Genomic DNA, 18682 nt, shown 5'->3' with positions numbered 1-18682 from the left:
CCACGTGATCAAACATAATTGTTTCAAACTGTTTCTAACATATCAAATTAATATAGTGATGTTATTTTGTCCTTACTTGTACCCATTCGCCATCAATGGCGTATTTTGTGTTCTAGGTTATGTACAGGTATACATAGGTAAACATGTGCTACTACAATATCGATCGTTATTATCGAACCGTTATGTTTGTTCAGTAAGACTTATCGAATAACGTCCTGTAGCATAAGTTTGGCTCGTGAAATGGATGATCGCTATATTGTTTCGTGGTCCTCGTGGATGTTTCGCTTGCTTGTTTTCGTCTTTCGGTCAGCCGATGGATGCTTGTTTTCGTAACGACAAAAAAACACGAAGAACAACGAGCAGGCTAAAACGAACGCCATTGTCTATTTTCTTGATAATATATAAAAATACCTCGGGAAAAGCCAAACCTTTGTAACTCATCAGCATATAGAAAATACATTTAATTGGATATCCCTACGACGACAAGCTTTGCTAGCGTCTCAGTATCTGTATGCTTACATATGTCTATGTCTAACTACTAAGGGGCGTTAGGTTAAATTAACTAATAGCCGAGTGAGAATACAAAAACTTAGATAACATCATACTTTTTGATCATCGTTTACTCTTCTCTTGTTTTGTCACTAAAAATGGAAAAATGACGCGAGACGCGAAATGAAGGCGACAGTGATCGGAAAACGGATGATACATTTCCGCGATCGCCTTACAATTTGCTATACAACTGATCATGCGGCGAACACGTAAAAGAGCAGCAGTACTACCGCTATAACGTAACGGCTCCTTCGTAGAAGAAACTACTACTCACTCGCCAGTCGAAAAGCATAAAAGCCTACGCAGGTTCACTTGTACGCGCACATTGTATTACAGCATACGGACGCAAACAAACAATGGTAATAGGAAAAATGCTACAAAAAGCTACCTACGGCGTCCGGTGCCACAGGATGGCGCACGCAGTGACCGATTCATGCACGATATTAGGATACGCAAGATGACAACATGACTGGACAGTGTTGTCATTATTTTCGTTGTTGCTGCTGTTGTCGACGCGTCGTTGCCCATCAATATCGCTGGGTCTGTCTATTTGGGTTGACTTTTTGGCTTGGTTTGGGACGCATTTCATGTCGTTTAGCGGCGTTTGTATATCCGCGCTTGTCCGTAAATTTTAAGCGTTCATTACAGTTATCGGTAACAGAGTCAGGTTGAATTGCTAGTCGGACTGCGGCTGGCGCAAGTGGCAGCTATCGTCGTCGTCGCTCAAAACGTTAGTCATCGATTAGGCGAGAAGGAACTTGGCGACGGTGAATTCCGAGGACTCATCGTGGTTAAAAGTCAGTTGCGACTAGTTATCAAAAATATGTGGACATTGTTCGGACAACGAAGTTTCCAGTAGGAGAGTATAATCGAACGTGGAAAGTACCAGTGATGATGGCGACAGTGGCTTCTGTGGACATGCGTGGGCAAAGCAATGTAGAAGAAGCGATAAACGCCACTTCGAGTCAGACTCGCCACTGAGTTGATTGTTTCCTTTCTTCGGTAAAAATAAACGCATAACATCCCCCAGCGAGCTAAGTTATGCTTGGGGTATGCAAAAAACAAGAGATAAAATGTAGAACAAACAGAAATAAGACGAAGCTAAGTGAAGGTAATTCTTCACGTCGCTTCGCTCACACCCATGGTGTGTATTCTACATAGGATGACAACATAGATCCTCTCTTGTATACAGATAACGCACACGTCCATAAGAGCGCCTACACATGTGCGCGGACGAGGATTGCAATGGCTACCGATATGAGGCGGCATTCGCGGTTGATGAATGCACTGTCCCGTATAACCGTAACAGAAACACATCTTAAGCACATCGACAACAGCCAGTTCATGCTCACTCAGATAGTCTATGACAGTCAACAGTGTCTTTCAGTTTAACCTACTACATTATTACTATTATTAGAAATTTGTGTGATACCCCCTAGTTTGAAATAGAGCAGAAAAGAAACAACAGTTCCTCCGAATTCTTGACTCTTACTAGTAGTTCCGAGGCTGCTATTCCTTGCATTTTTTTTTGGGTCTGTTCTCACGCGTGGGTGCCCAACCGCTTCAATGTCGGATCTGTTTTTTGATTAGTTTTTCGTGTCGGTACCAGTTGCTGTCTATCTATCGTTCATTGTCTCTGAAATGAAACCTCCGCATGGAAAAATCGACGAAATAGCACAACGAAGCAAATATCAATACGCCTAAAAGCACAGGCATCGCTATTGTTTCGCTAGCAACTATTTTTCTATGGAAGCGTTTTTTTTTTCGCTTTTTACCCGTCGAATCATTTACTTTTAGTTTACTGCCTGCCTTTCTTTTTCATCGTCCTTGCGCTATGGATTACTGAACTCGAATCCTCTTCAATTGACACCAGTGAAATCGTCGCCGGCACAGTCGAAAGCCGAAGCCATACTATCGTTATCAATGATATAGCCGTTGTTACACGTGGCCACTTTTCCAAGAACAATTCTTTGAACAGGAAGAATAAAGTGGAGTTCAGAAAAGAAATGGTTGGGTAAAGAGGATCTGTCGCCTTAACAAGATCGCATAAGGCATGGCTAGAACGGATTACTTCAGTATGTGATCGGCGGAACAACGACTAAGTTTCGGAAACGTTTCCTACGCTCGTAATAGACGTCCAAATTCGCCACTCGACACCATTTGACGCACGTGCCTTGTACCGTCTGCGTTAACTGCTTGGACGCTCTTTCGCTATTTTATGAGCTAATAATAAACTATGGCTACGAGGTTATTCTGACAAATACGTCGATGTTGAATAGGCTATATTTAGAGTCCCACGCCACCGATTTTATCTCGTTTACCCTTGCTCTTTCTCTCTTCTTCTGGACCATTGGTGATCGGTGAAGTTCGCAATGGAAGTAATATCACTTTATACATATCGTATTGTGCATCTCTATTTGCGAATAGTAGATGTGTCTTCCGCTTTACTGGGCAAGCAATGTTACATGTGTTATGACCATTTTGATGCTCGCTGACTGTATCCCACATTTTCATAGTATCGCTGATGCTGCTGCCGCCGCTATCGCGCATTCGCTTGATCAACGATGCATACCAGCTCACATAACTTTAGTTAGCATAGTCGGTACTGTTTACCGGAGCAACATTAATTCGACTCAGGTGACAAACAGTTCCCTACAGTTTTGGCGGAGGCTTTGCAGCCAAAACGCGGTCGACATAAGCGCCGTCATTCTGTCTGCTTGAGTTGAACAACAGCTTCAGCTACAAAACAACAACAATCGCAACGGATGACTCATCAATCGACGCAAACGCCACCGACTGTCCAGGGGGCCCAAGGTGCGAGACGCATTGCTTAATCGAGAGCAGCAGATGGCTCCGTAATGGTATCTTAGTATATATATAATGGTAGCCTTCAACGCATGGCCTTAAACTAGCGGCAGCTGCGGCTGCTTTATTCAACGACATTGGTCTCACAGACTGCAACCCGCCCAACGGAGATATTTGACCCTGTTAGATCATTATCTGTGAAAGAATCACTCTTCGTCCACTGGGTTTTTCGTATGTTGGTTGGATAATAGCCTAGCATCGATAGTTTGACTCCGTTCGACCCGAAGAGGAATCTGAGTATGACATTTATCTACACTGTTCTAAGCGGATACGAGACCGAGCACCAAATAACTTGTCTACTGTTGTAACATGTCAGCTTTGTTCGCGTTGAGCCATTGTTATTGTTGTATCTCCTATTACTTTGAGCACACGTGCAGTTTCCTATCGATTAGCTTATTTATTGTATGTGTGTAGGTTCACTCGGAAGATTGTCGCCCAGTTGGAGTGCGATAACTGACGCTAAAAAATCGTCCCATTGAAAAGGAATAAAAGATAGAAACTAGTACAGTTTCTATCTTTTTCATATATATATATATATGACAATGTATCTGCTAGCAACTAAGTTAATCTATGGAGTTCTGTAAGTTTTTGAAAAAAACATTTCTTATTTCTTATTAATGTGTACTGTTTTGACAGGATCAAGAGCTACAATATGGAGACGGTTGATTTTTTCTCCAAGCTAAATAATTGTTTGCTCCTCTCCATTGCAAAAAAGAATAACCAGTCCAGATATCAAATGTGAATACTTTGATTATTATAATTAATTATATTAATTATAATTAACAGTATTATCTGCGCTGTAGGTATTCACAATGAATGTGATAAATAATTATTTGCATCTCAGCATCACTATCTTACCGACTAGTTATGAATACCATTTTGAAATACACAGTCGAGCTTTTGTTGAGAAAATATAGTTTCGTTCCCAAATTCAGTCTGTTTCCCTCTACATAAAGCATTTAAAAAATAGTAATTCTTGGTTTTTTTATCGGTCCATTGTTTTTAACTAATTATTCCTTTAAATCGACAAAATATTATATTTGCGCTAATGTTAGGTTTAACGGAATGCAAAAAATAGCAAATACAAATGTTTTCACGATCCTTCAAAGGCCAGCGGCGTCACATCATTTTCACAGATGTTGCTCTGTTACAGGACTACTCTTTGCTTCTTTTTGGCTTTCAACCTCTATTTCCGTCTTCTTCATGTTTTGTATTAGTTTTCCTCCCTCATTGATCAGTATCCATGGCCTAATATCGTGTCCTGAGGTTTACTCTCTCGTTATAGATGAGCGTACCGGCACGCCAGTAAAACGTGTTGCAGAAAAAAAATATAAAAAGTTTCAACAAAATGAACAATGCACAATAGTAACAACAACAACAACGATAGCTATCAGCACCGCGCAACAGAACTTTGATCAGCTCCCTGCTTTTTCCTATTCATTACATTGACACTGCTTAATGGCTATCTGTGAGCAGAGCCCTGCAGGACCCGCATCAGCGGCAGCACAAAACGATCCGATTTTAGAAACCGCAGGAAACCTGCAGCAGTAGACAAATCAGCATCAACGGAACCGGCAGCATCACGAACCGCGCGGTCACAACTGTGAGTGCGAAGAACGTTTACCGCTTTCTCGGCAACTATAGGGAAAACTGCGGCTCAGTTAATAGCGAAATGAAGATGAAGGTGTCTTTTAATATGGCATCCTCCAAATGGCCGCCCTCCTCTTGCTAGCCGCTAGCGTAGACAACCACCAGGCAAACCAGCCGGGCCGCCATTTCACTTTCTGATGAAGCAAAGATTGATCGTGTAGCCAGCCAGCCTATTTGGCCGGTGTGCCACCATCGCCCACAGTGCTATAGTTGGCCATTTGATTTTTACGTGCGCTTGCAAGTGGCGATGGCTTCGGCGACGTTTATTCATTGTCACGTCGCAACTCCGCACAAATATCCACGTACGTATATTGATAAGGTTGAACTTTCTGTTGCTGTGGCTGTTATTTTTTGCCTCCCATGATTATGATTGCTGGTGTTTCTATTATGGCGACTACCATTCGTCGAGGTGTTGCGTAGTGCGGCTCCTCTCGGCTTGCAGATTAACTCTGGGGTTGTAGTTGTACCGTGATTGCTGTTGTGGTTATTGTTGTTTTTGTTGGGAGGTCATCGCAGTCGATGATGCGCACTACAGCCCAGTGAAATTGCCGAGGCTGGCCGGTGTCGGTGTTTCTGACCCATCAGCCGGATGAACACTGTCAAAGATTTCTATTCTGCGTTAGATATATTACAGTTAGTGTAAATCCCATCTTCACGATGGGGCGTAAAAGGCGATCGATGTGCGATCCCGCTAGAAATCGGCCACTATTCTACGGAGAGCAGCGGTCCAGAACAGTCATACGAACTGTTACTGTTCAGAAGCTGTTTTACTGTTCTTGTGATTACATTTGATGCAGTATGGATGATATCAGCATGAAGGTGGTTATTTTTCGTATCTTGAGTGGGCGTTATGTTCGATCTTTAACAAAGTCGAGCATGAGGGGGGCGGGACTCGTCGGAACTGCAGACGGAATCAATAAACAACCGATATAGCTCTGTGGTTTATTGGTCGGAGCCGGGAACGTTGTACAAAACGTTGAGATCACAAATCTGTCTAAAATGCCATTTCCAATAAATCAAACATAGATCAGGCGCTTTATTCATAGATCTTTTTGTTTGTTTAACAAGAGCAAACATATATCGCTTTTTGCATTTCAAAAGATTCTACAAAACCCATTTATCGCTATTGATTCGAAATCAGTGACTACTCTCTCCAGACTGTGAAATTTATTGACGATTAGTCAGTCTACTACATTGACGACATTATCTATACAATTGCTTTTGAGCTTCAAGGAGAAGTACGGTTGAACTCCACACGAAAGCAAGTTAACGCTCTTCTTCAATGCAGCTGCTAAATCGGCCCCTGCCTGGCTTGGAAAAAGATACGCTTTACACAAATGAGCTTCCACGCGGAGTGTCTTGTCCAGCGATCGTGATTAAAAATGGCTAGAGTGACGTGCTTTCTAATTAACCAGACACTCACATATAATAATAATATTCTACATTTGTATATGAATTTCAAGCTAGTTCGAGGTACCTATCTAGACGAGTACGTAACTCGAGCTAACGCATCGAATGGAGAAGCTGCGAGATCGTTAGTCGATACTCCCTCCCCCACGATACGTTCCAATGAAAAAGGAAGACCAGGAACGACAATCTATTCACCTACTGGTACCAGGAGTCTGAATTCACTGCTTCTGTTTGAATCTTTCGTGTTGCCACCGCAGCCACGGCGACGATGTTGCCTACAGATAAAATACCTCAAGTAGTTCATGTTCAGTATTGAAAAGCTACGAGCACATAACGAAGTACGATCGATCCCAGCCAATTCAAAGCAGCATTGATTAGAAAAAAAATTATACCGATGAACAAATCTGTTCCATAAACTATTAACAACAACGGTGGCAATACGGTTTACACAGCAACCTCCGCCCATGATCCCGACAGAAAATCCTATTATGTTGGCAGCGACAATCGTATCTTCGGTCGGCCATATTTTCGGTATTATTCGAATAATAGCCAGTTAGAACAACTCGAACGTTGTGGTGTGGCATTCCACGCCGTTGCTTCAATAGCGACTCCGCGTATTTCTATACTTCTAATGCGATAAGCGATCGTATTTCGCATTCACACTGGTCGATATAAGTTGCGCGCGAATTTAAATCGAACGTTGAATAATGATTGGCGACTGTCGACGCGATCGACGTTTGCGCGATATGCATTCAGTGGGGATCTCTTAGAACAAGTGGTACAGTATATGTACATAATATAAGGCTTCCCCACGGTCGTTTCTGCTAGGGACGCGTAGACAGCGATGGATCGCGGCTATTGTTGATCGCTATTCGAATTTCATTTAACCTTCTCAAAAAGCATTTAGCTCGGGCGGTTAGCAGGTAGCAGTTTAAGGCTTTGTCGCTTGGATAAGACAGCTGTCGAAGAGCCTAAGCTTCTCTTTCCAATGCAATTTATTGATATGGTAACGAAATTGTAGATTGCGATCGTCTCCGACAGAACGCCAACCATATATTTTCAAAAGCAACGGCGCCGAAACAGGTTTCCTGTGCTAGTGTATAATTCATTTTGGTCAAAATATACATTTTACTATTAGTTCAATTTCACCTTTGACTATTATTTATTATAGTAAAATATACCCTACCACCTAGTAACAAGGACTAGCAAAACTACTTCATCAGCGCTTCAGGTGTGTGCTAAAAGAAATACACCATTGGAAAGTGAATAGAAATGAAAAGAGACACGGTTAGGCCGTTATCTTTACGTATGGATGCTGGCTTTCCACAGAGAGAGACCCACTAGAGGACGTTTCGCAGAACATATTGTTTTTAAGTCGATCTGTGTCAATGATAATTCCAGCTCCATTGGGCATTGCTATGTTCATTCAGAGGCGTTCAAGTTTTACTTCATGTCTCCTGGCAAATACCTCTGTACCGATCTCTGGGTCTGGAAAAAAGAATTGGGTTTCGGATCGTTTCAACTACCATTAGTAATAAACGATATGAGCCAGTAGCCTCATTCCTATCTATTTAACATGAAAGTGATACGAAAGATCCATTATTTAAATCTGTTCTATGTTCCTACACCCACCCACACAAACAGTCCCTTTCGTGACCCGCCTAAAGACTAGGTAGTAAAAGTAGTAATAACAATGAAGTAATGTGTTTCCTTCTGCATGAGCCAGCGCTCTGAGATCGGCCGTCTGACGAATGCATTACATAAAACATTATGATTATTGTATTAATATTCATCTTAGTTACGTGCATTTTATTAGTACAAATTACCAAGCGGTACTGCTATCCCACCCTCCGCTTTTTCCCTGTGTTCACTTTTCTTCTTTTCATGCTTCTCATAACCCGATTTCGACTATTCTAGTGTTATAATAAATTGTTTATTCATTGTCAGTGATATTGAGATGAAGTATCAGTGTTGGCCGGTATCGTTCCAGCCTTGTCGTTTCTTCGCCACAGCTCCGACCGAAACGAATATGCTTCAGTGATGCATGTTTCACGTCAGCATAATTATATAATTAGCTAATTACAACGTAAAGAAATCGCTGACTCCGTTATCGCCTCGACTGCTTCCGTTCTTTAGAGAAGAACACAAAGTGACTGAATTAAATCAACATAATCTAAATGTGGTAACTCGAGCATCACCCGCTACTCGGTCCTCTCCGACGAAGGCGGTAAAATTTGAATATATTCAAACGTCAAACATTCCCTTCTATGTACACGGTTATCGACGTCGCGCGCCGTTTAGCATCAGCTATTCGTTGTCTTGTACAAGGAAGCCTACTATGTTCAGCTATTATACCAGACGTTACGTTTGTAGATTCGGTGAAGAGTTTTGTATGCGAAATCAAAAACTGTCCTGGTTGTCGCCGTCATCGCTACCAAAAACCGACTCTTCTAGAAGCGTGACATCTACGAGGCAGTATCGCGTTGACCCAGCATCAACAACTACTTGAACATTTGTGTAGGTGGCTCCCAATCGATGCTGGTGTTTCTTTTTGTAACTTATGAAAGATCATGGCTTGACGTACAAACCAAAACAAACGCTTTATATCCTTAAATTCTCAGTTGCCTAGTCTTGTCCGGTGGCTCGCGCCGGTCAAATGGTCGAACTTCGGTTTATTGGGCGTGATATAACTATTTTCACTTTCTGACCTTTCGGTTCGCAGGGGCTTTGCTAACGTCATTGGCTGTCTGTTGTTTCGCAGTTGGCCTCGCTCAAACATATATGCCCATATATGTATATATAATAACGTACGTTATTAATTTCTGTTTTTCCGGGTGTGACCCAGTCATAATGGTGAGCGCGGTCAATGCTGAGCACAGAGGGTAACATGAGTTGTGTTCTCTGACTGTGTGTGCAAGACATATGTGGCCAGATGAATGGGGCTATCAGATTAATGAAGTTATTCTACAATAACAGCAAATAACTAATAGATAGGAGGTGTTATTCAGACATGCAAAAACAAAAATCATAGCTACAACTATATATAAGGTCTACCTCACGCAGAAACGTCATCCAGTCACATTGCGCAATACTTTACGTTGCGGCGCCGCGTTCAGCCAACGGCTCATCACGTTCAACGGGGTTAGTAAACATGAACCCGAATTTATGACTATAATCACTATTGATAAGCACTACTATACTATCACTGTTATTGTCATTCTAAAGCATGTGATAGCCTATAATATGCGTATGTAATTGCACCTTATATGCATTCTGTTGCTCTGTAAACCCTGCAGGCAACAGCGTGGATTAGGCCAGGAACAGGCGATTGAAGGCTTCACTTCCTTATGGTAGCCGCGTGTGTAGTGAATTCAACGGCAGCGATAATCAAGATACAAAACATCTGCGTTTCTGCACTGTTTTCCCCCTGTTGGTACCAATATTTAACAGTTTTTGCTGTTTCACAGTGTTAAGCAGCCGCGGCTAAGACGCAAATGATCAGCGATGGCGGCTATTTTTACGGACTTCCGTGATTACCACCGACGTTTTTCATCAATAGCAATAGTGTCGTCCATCACACAGTCACAGCCCTCGTTTGTGTAACCTGTACAAATCTAGTCGTAGCTCAAATTATTGTAGAGTGGTTATAGAAAAGCTCATCATCGATGACCCACAAATGTGACAAGTCATAACGCGAGACAAGAATACACAGGCAGATCAGGAAAACGCAATGAATGAATGAGTTCAGCTAAAAGCCAAATAGTACGATACATATCTGCGAACGAAATTATTATAATAACAGTAATAGTAATGTCGTTCACTCGTTTACTTCTCTAATACGACTTGTACCAGTGTGAAGCTCGGTTCTGCAAATGAATTATATCGTAATGATATAAGTGTGAGCAATGGACACGTCCATCTAGTTATGTTGCAATTAAAATAGAGCGGTATTATTTCAAAACCAGTCACGATCGTTGTTTTTCGTGCCGATTGACCTTGATAAATAAATATATAACCTGGTGATAGTTGTCGAAATGAAACGACGAATTGATGAGGAGGTCCGTGTAACGCACAAGAAAAAAAATCAAAGTAAAAAAGCATGTCGGAACAAAGTGTGTATATCTGTTCGCGCGCGACAACGAAAAAAAGTTGGCGAAGAAAGATCGAAGGTTATAGTACTATAATGCGATCCACCGCTTTTGTATTGGGTGATATAACATAATCAGGCTGACCCAGTTGGCTTATCGTTCGCTTTTCTGATCTGTCTAGAGTAATTTATAGGCTGCACGAGGTGACGACAAACGCGTAGAAATGGAATTTTAAGCGCTAACGATTTTATGGAGAAGTGTGAGTGTGTTATTGTGGTGATATCAAAGCGACGTTTTCGATCTCACCGAATTCTTTGAAGTGTCGATGTTAAAAGGCTGTTAGGAATTTCCTTATTCTTTCATGTGGAAGATTGTCTTATTAACATGTTGTCACACCCCCTCCACGAACCTTACCCCCAAGCTGTTGGACAAGCAATGACATGCATATGTACAAGCTATTAGCAGTGGCACTCTTACTGAGTCCATTTAATTGTGTGCTTTTCCTAAAGCACGAAGACAGTTCAATAGTGTCATACCTCTCACATGTTTGAAGTCTCTCTGAAGCACATAATGCTTAAAGGACTGCTGGGGAAGCTGTACCTTTTTGCAGGCTACAATGCAAAGAGTGTGTGGGATATGAACTTTTTGGTATTATGACTTGACCGCACAGGACATTGCTACGAATGAATTGAGTCAAAATATGAGTAGCATAGTAAATTCGAAACGGGCTTAAGCAAGCAGCATATTGTATATATATATATATATATATTGTAAAGTATTAAGTAAGAGTGAATAAAACCCTTAGACATAAACGTCAAAATGTTTATCCATGCCATGTAGAAAATTAGCTGGGTTCTATTATGGACAGTCTTTTGTGTAAAGAATCAGCTGTCTGAATCCCACAATTTTATTTGCAAGGCAAAATTCACGCTTTTATTTTTTTTAATTCTAAGTTCGGCGATTTGGTGTTCGCTGCCCGCTAAAACACCCCGCCGATCAATTTCGAGCATTTTAATTATTCTCTGTCATTTAAAACCTTCATGTGTCGTACTATAAGACGACAATCATACAGCGCTCATCGTTACTTTCATCTTCATTATCATGTTTATCTGTGTAAAGTACTTTAAAACCATACGTTTTGCATGCACGAATAAGTAATATTGTGCGAATAGTACACAGAAGGAAGCTGGTAGCGCGAAGGTCTACTTCGCTGCCATTGATCTTAATTAGGTGTAATTACTTACTCCTCTCTTAAATGAAAGATTGTTTTTGTTTGGCCGAAACTTTGACAAAAGCAGTATAGAGCGCATGAAAAATCGGTCCACCGATTGATGACAAATTCGAGTCTTCTTTTTGCATAAAACAGTTGCAAACAGTATCGAACATCAGGTACATTCCAGGTTTTAGATTAAAGCCTTGTCTTAGAAAAGGAGCGCTATGCATATTGGAAGATATAGCCGTTTGTTGGGTCATGAGATACACGATAAAGGAGTAACAAAATTATTAGTGACCCCTGGGATTCGTCCTGTTCTATTGGTTATACAATAATGCCATATTGGACGAATGTATACCAGAAATACGTAATATGTTATGATCGTTCATATGTTTTTAATGTACAAGGCAAAAATGCTAATAACAGTCATGACTAATAGGCGTATACGCTATATGGGCAATTCTGGTAATAGAACCTTATTAACGGATAAAAAAATGGCTTTATATTCACGATAATTGCGTTATGGATGAGGACTTACCAGATTCCGGTTCGTGACGGTGGCAAACGGGTGCTAAGCTCCTTAGTTCCGGCGATTCTTTAGCTGATTCCTGACGAGGCTCCTGCACAGTCACTGAATTTTCCTTGAAACGATTTAGAACTGGGCTGCCGGTGGATGGTGGCGACGGGGAACCGGCATCGACAACCGAATCAGCCGATTGAGAAGATGATGAGGAGTTAAACGAGTCGCCTGAAGGCGAGCGACGCTCGAGGCCTTCGAAGGTACTGATGTCATTGAAATCTTCCGTAGAGAATAGCTGATCACCATGAGCTATAGGAGTACAGGCCTTTAAATCTGGTTTGTCTAGGAGAGTCGGTCTAAAAGACGAACACAGATGTAAATAAAGTGATTATTACGCTTATGTTTTCGCTTGAGTTATCCTTGTTAAGTAAGGCTATATCATCTATAGCAGGTCTTACAAGTGCTACCAGCGATAGCGAGGCGGTTTTATCTATTAAATAATAGCAAATATGTCGTTGTCTGAGCCATGGCGACCTATTTAGTTTGCAAAAGCGGCTGCACGCATACTTTTGAGAGCTCTAAAGCTCTGTAGCTTTTTTTCTTTATAAGTATTAATCAGGTTTACTAAACAAGCGATATCAGCAGGGTTCATTACACGTTACACCTGAATAAATTGAACTTCAGATACTGCTATGTAGATTGTGTGAGTCTGTTTCTGTCAGTACACTGACTATGCATTCCTTTAACCTTAATTAAATTAGATCCTAATCGGTTAAGTAATAAGTGACGTGTTTATATATTAAAAATGTATTTAACAATTTTGGTTTTAATTTTTTTTCGTGCGAAAATGAGCTGCTTTTCCGGACCATAAATATCTGCTTCATGATTTCTATTGACCGGCGTTTCTCTTTATTATCTCATGTGTTTTTGCAATGACAGGGCTTCTTGGTCCTTGTACGAGGGGAACGGATCTAAACCGCTGTAGATTGCTGGAACTGTACACACTCACTGAAGAAACATATCGCTACACAGTTGATTCACGTTGATCATAACCTGTCTAACATACCGTGGGAAACGAGGCTTCATCGTCCGATGTAAAATTTACAAATTATATTCCATTCCGCTCAGTATAATAATGGAGATATTAAGTGTTTTTTAAACTTCGGCGGGTTTCTATCCTTTTGAAATTTTTCAATGATGCCCGCTATAAATATTTGTAGTTACGATTAATGTCACTGCCCATACATAGGGAAGGCACATAGGCCGGAACAAAACGTGCCTAAAATGCCAGTCACGCCTCAATGTCACTTAGAAGGTTGACAATGTCAACGATCTTCTGTGCTTTGAAAACAGATAAGCATAGTTACAACGTTTCCTTGTGATATTTTCAGTCTGTCAAACATTTTTCGTTCACAAAGCTAATCCTAGGTCGTACCCCAGTCACCGCCGATCATATGACTACCAGTGTCGTAGACAGAAATCAAACAGGCACCAGAAATCTATTAACTTGCCATTAAAGTTCTGTCAGAATCGCGACAAAACCGACGCGAAGCACTAACTGAAGTTTGTCCACGACCTGACAAGACAGTCAGTTGACTTTTCTTGTGCCTGCCGCCCACCGTGGCGGCTCTCCGTTTTTCGCTAGCGTTGTCTTGCTGTTCAATGAGTGGGCTGCTGTATATGCAACCAGAAGGGCCACCCGGGTACAAAATTTTCGCGGGTCACCCGCTGTTCGCAGGGCAATCGGAGCAAACACCATCTACGCAGCCATCTGCGAGCCACCCGTTCAAAAAGTTTTTAGAGGGCGAGGGAAGTCGGGGGATTTCTCCAAGCAGACGCCGATGAACAATGGCCAGAGATCGTCCGGAAGCCTTCAATAGCGGAGAAGCAAGATTCGCTTATTGTTGATAAAGGACAACGTTGACATCGATGTCTATAGTCGCCATGCCAATTGCAGTCGTAATTGCATCACTGCGGATCTGCTTCTAGTAGAAGCGGTGGTGGACGTGTTGCAGATGGACGGAGGCAGAAAGTCGCAGCTGCAACGGATGGTTACAGCAAAAGTTAAAGAAAAGACGTGGCCGTCAGAGCTGCCATCGTCGCTGACCGGAATCAAGTCGACTGTGAAATGATTGCCGACACCGTCTAGTTATTTATGCACGAACCGAGTCGACTCAGCAAGTATGGAGTGGGCAGTCTACAACCGCGGTTGCGCTCGTATAACTATTGCAAAGGCGACAAATGCTGCCACATCTGGGGCCAGGCTCTTACCATCTGCACAGGCCCAGCCAGGTCTGCTACCGTTGTTTAGGCCGGCGTTGACGATGCATCCGGATGTCCAACTAATCAGCTGTCTCTAACTCTTGCTTTTTGTCATCTCACATTTTTGCCGACTCAATTCCTCTAGTTTTTGTAATTTTCAACTTTGTGCAAAAAATCTGTAGTTTAGGTCTTGTATCGGCTCGTATATCGGCAGAAACTGAACGGATACTACTACACTTTGTCCATTTTGTTATTTCTTAGCAGGCAATATATAGGGTTTTTATTGCTTATTGTATTTGCAACCGGCTCTAGCACTTATCGCAGAGGGAGGTCACAGTGTGCCGTACAGCGCACATGATTACGACCGAAAATAAAACAGAAATAGACAAAAACCGTTCGTGCCGTTGAGCATTACAGAAGATGCAATCGGCCGCAGTTAATGTTTTTGTTAAGGTTTTTTTTGCCGCGGTTGAACACTCATGACAACGGACAAAGCTTGTTTCGATTGTGTTATAAGAAACTCGGTGCATAAGAATGGGCTCAAATTTTTTAAAATTCGAAATAAGATGCAGAAACCGTATTATTTACAGTAACAACTGGTCACGCTGCTAAATATCATGTCTACATTAGACATGATTAATATTTTTATTATTAGGCATGACCGACCATCTTCTGGGTTTATCTTATCTAAATATTTCGTGTCATCGAACATAAAACAGACCCTTTTGACGTACTCTTACACGATTAGCTTTTAATATTTTTTAGTTTGGCACACAGCTGTGCATGAGCTTGCATCTTTTATTACTTGCTACCATAGCGGATCACATTTTTTTAAACGTGGTTTATATAAATATATATTTCCGACTTAATATAAATATCATATTAACCTTCAGGATAGGCGTTCAATGTTACCAGCCGCTAACAGCGAAGCTAGTTAACGCGAGAAGCAATCAAAATCATAAGAACATCGTAAATGTGTTGGCCGAATAAGCGAGGCATCATATTCAATGAATAATAGAAATAGAAAAATGAAAATTTACTTAGTCGGTAATTGAATTCAATACAGCACATGTAATACTAAGAGATTTTCTAATCAGAGCCGCATAACGGTTGAAGTCCAGTAGAAGCTGTCACCGATATCTTGTAGGCAACGGCCTTTTATACACAGTAGATAACAAGACGAAACTGAAATCAGACTTACGGGTCAGGGACAATTTGCTGATGTTGATTCTGGGTTTCATTGCTTGTGTGATCGCTAACAGCATTACCGCTAATCTTATTCTCACGTTCAACAGTCTTGCTGCCATCCTGTCTTTGAACGTGATGTAAAGATGTGAATTTTTGTTCCTTCGATGAAATCTTGCATTTATCCCCAATTAGGGTACTCTGGCACTTAGCTGCGATGATTTGGCACTTTTCATAGTCTGTGTTTATGACTTCCAGGGTTTCCTCGCGTCCTTGGGGCTCATCGGTTCCACTTTTTTTATCAACCTTTTGATGCGCGGCCTCGTCCTGTTTCGGAAGGACCAGTTGCGGGTTTGGTTCATGCTCGATTTCCATTGTCGCCTCTAGGTCGATTAGCTGTGATACCGGTTGTGGCTCGGGAGTCTCGCTTAAGTTTAGCTCCTCCCGCGGCATCTGCTACGTAACAAATAAATAAAGCAGGAAAAAACCCAGAATTTCGCTAATTGAAAAATCATGCTTGATACGAATGGACGAAGTGACTCGCATGCAGTGTAGATAGTTGTAGAATACCACTACGCAAAACTTCATTCTACTGTCTACTTATGTAGCTATACCGCAAATGGAATGTAAAATACTGTATTTGTTGTACAATATAGTTCGTTTACTGTTTCTTAGTTTTTAACTTGTAGAACTAATCGATAAGGATGATATATAAAAAAGGATTGACTATTCTATCTTCTTGGTCTACTTCTTTACTAACAACATAACGGATAGACTACGAATATTTTATCAGTTGAACACATATGTATATATATACCTCAGAAGCAATTCGCTCTAGCACTTCTATCGCGTTTCTTTTGGCATTTAACGTAAGAATAGTGTATTTTTCCTACCAAAGCTTGGAAGGTTTTTGCAGTTTGTTTATTGGTGAACACGCCAACAAAACAACAAAGCTACGACGACAACGCCGCCGGCAACATCTCTAGCGGCTATAAAAAACACAGAACCCCACACCCCTTTAAGCGGATATTCCGGACAGGGAAGACAATCAGGAAAACCGAACGATATTCGCTTATATCTGGCTGATCGGCATGGAATTCTCAAAGCTACGTCATAGAATCTTCTTCGCTTCAAAGCTTCGCTAAAACCAATGAGCGAAAGCTACCAATGAGAACCACAGCGGCAATGTGCTTGCTATATATATTAGCAATTAATGACACGTCCATAATGGCTGCGGTGAAGCTGTCGTAGTTGTCACAGTTTGCAGTGAAGCGATTGCAGCGAACTGTTGGCTGGCGTCATCATTCGAAATATGTAACGCGATTTAATGGCGAGATACATGCCCGTATACCGGTCCATGTGCAAGAAATTTATCTATAGCCAGCCTCTTTTATTTTATATTACACTTTACTTATATCTTGATGATGATGATGAGGAGCAGGCGGAACGCGCATTGTGGCACCGCGCCGCTCCATTCTATCATTATGCTTTGCAACGAAAAAGGTAGCGTGACCAAAAGGCGTAAAACATAACTCATCGAAAGAAATTCAATCGATTTTCAATAGAACTTGGCCGGGCCGTCAGCCACACCAATGAGAACAAAAAGAGTCGTGTTACCTTGGAATACTAGAGCACTTGGATTTGAAGCGCAAGCTAGAAAAACAATAACAGCAGAGACGATGCTGAATGAACAGTCTTTAGATTATCAAATCATGCGGGCAGACGTCGCTGCTTCTGTCCGAATATAATTTGTGTTCCATGGGTGAACCATGTTACCCGAGTGACTAGCTAAAATTGGAGACCACTTCTCTCTCTCTCTCTCTCTACACGCAGTTTGGATACAGCCTGCCCATGCGCTCTCGGTTTTGCCTCATAGTCAAAAATGATCATTGATTGAATAACTACGCCCATCGCCTTACTTTAGACTGGTTATCAAAATTGTTTTTGTCAGCACTTTCATTAAACTTATTTTACCTGTCAAAAAGCAACAAACATACAGTCGCCGTTGTAAATTGACACAGATTTAATTGGGACCTTGTTACCAAGCACTTACGTAGTTTGTCACACAGATTACGGTGATATGACTTACGGAGTCATCATCAAATGTTTTTGACCTAATAGCTTATGAGGACCTACACACACAGTCTTCATCTGAACACGTCTCTGTAAACGTATTATTACAGTTATTGAGGACTGAGATCTTGTTAGTTCAATGTTAGGAAACAGCTCCTTCGGATGTTACTTTGACGCACCGCCTTCGTTAGGCATACGTATGATGGATAGTTGGAGTCACTGATTCGATGACATTAATTGTTTGCCCTTCTACTGTAAACAGCTGTCCACAAAGAGCAATCAAGAAACGTCAATACAGATAAATGTGACACATCGATGGTACATGCACGCGATGTGACACAGAGGCAATCGCACATTGCTTCAACATTACTTAAAATTGAATGCGTTACTTTTAGCGTATTAACAATGCTAAACGGTGCTAACTACATTACCTGTTAGAATCACTTTTGTCCGTGTAATCACAAAGCTAAAAAATCGAGAGGTGTCTCGTCGGTGATACATTTAGTATTCCACCTTAAGCAGAGGGCATCACTACATTAGCTCAAGTATCAAGGATTTTATTTCTACTAAACGAACAAGTCTAGCGTAGGGTACCGGAATATACAGCGATGTCCGATCGATTTTATAGACACGTCCTGGGATGGCTTTCTAATCAAAATCAAATAGAGGTTGCAGTCGAGCAAGTGTACTAACTGTACTACCTGCCACGGGATAAAGCCGTTCAGTTCTAATCAAGCTAAAAGAGATGCATACATATCTTATGACGAACTCATCAATAGTTCTGGAAATTTAGAGCACCGCGTCATTTTGAACATTGATGATAGTTGAATCGGGCGACGTGTGCCAAACCATCTTGTAATTAAGGTC

At 41.4% G+C, this 18682-nt stretch overlaps 1 protein-coding gene and 1 long non-coding RNA gene across 9 annotated transcripts in view; one reads left to right on the top strand and one right to left on the bottom strand.

The window, feature by feature from the left end:
* Positions 1-18682, bottom strand: part of bbg (PDZ domain-containing protein big bang) — a 209318-nt gene that overhangs the window by 111127 nt on the left and 79509 nt on the right. For 7 of the 8 annotated variants that reach the window (XM_086974818.1, XM_086974817.1, XM_086974815.1 and 4 more), the window contains 2 exons: positions 15759-16198; positions 12314-12651 (listed from right to left, as the gene is read on the bottom strand). In XM_086974818.1, the coding sequence (XP_086830944.1) occupies positions 12314-12651; positions 15759-16198 (778 nt within the window). The remainder of the gene's footprint in view (positions 1-12313; positions 12652-15758; positions 16199-18682) is intronic. The other variant, XM_086974813.1, reaches the window with a different exon arrangement.
* On the top strand, positions 4013-12695 carry LOC147754444 (uncharacterized). Its single transcript, XR_015317064.1, has 2 exons — positions 4013-5366; positions 12317-12695. It is a non-coding gene; the product is annotated as an uncharacterized LOC147754444 (long non-coding RNA).

This window comes from Varroa destructor, unplaced genomic scaffold (assembly GCF_002443255.2).
Source record: "Varroa destructor unplaced genomic scaffold, Vdes_3.0 BEIS01000007.1, whole genome shotgun sequence".
Lineage (NCBI taxonomy): Eukaryota > Metazoa > Arthropoda > Arachnida > Mesostigmata > Varroidae > Varroa > Varroa destructor.
This window is presented reverse-complemented; position numbering and strand designations above follow the sequence as displayed.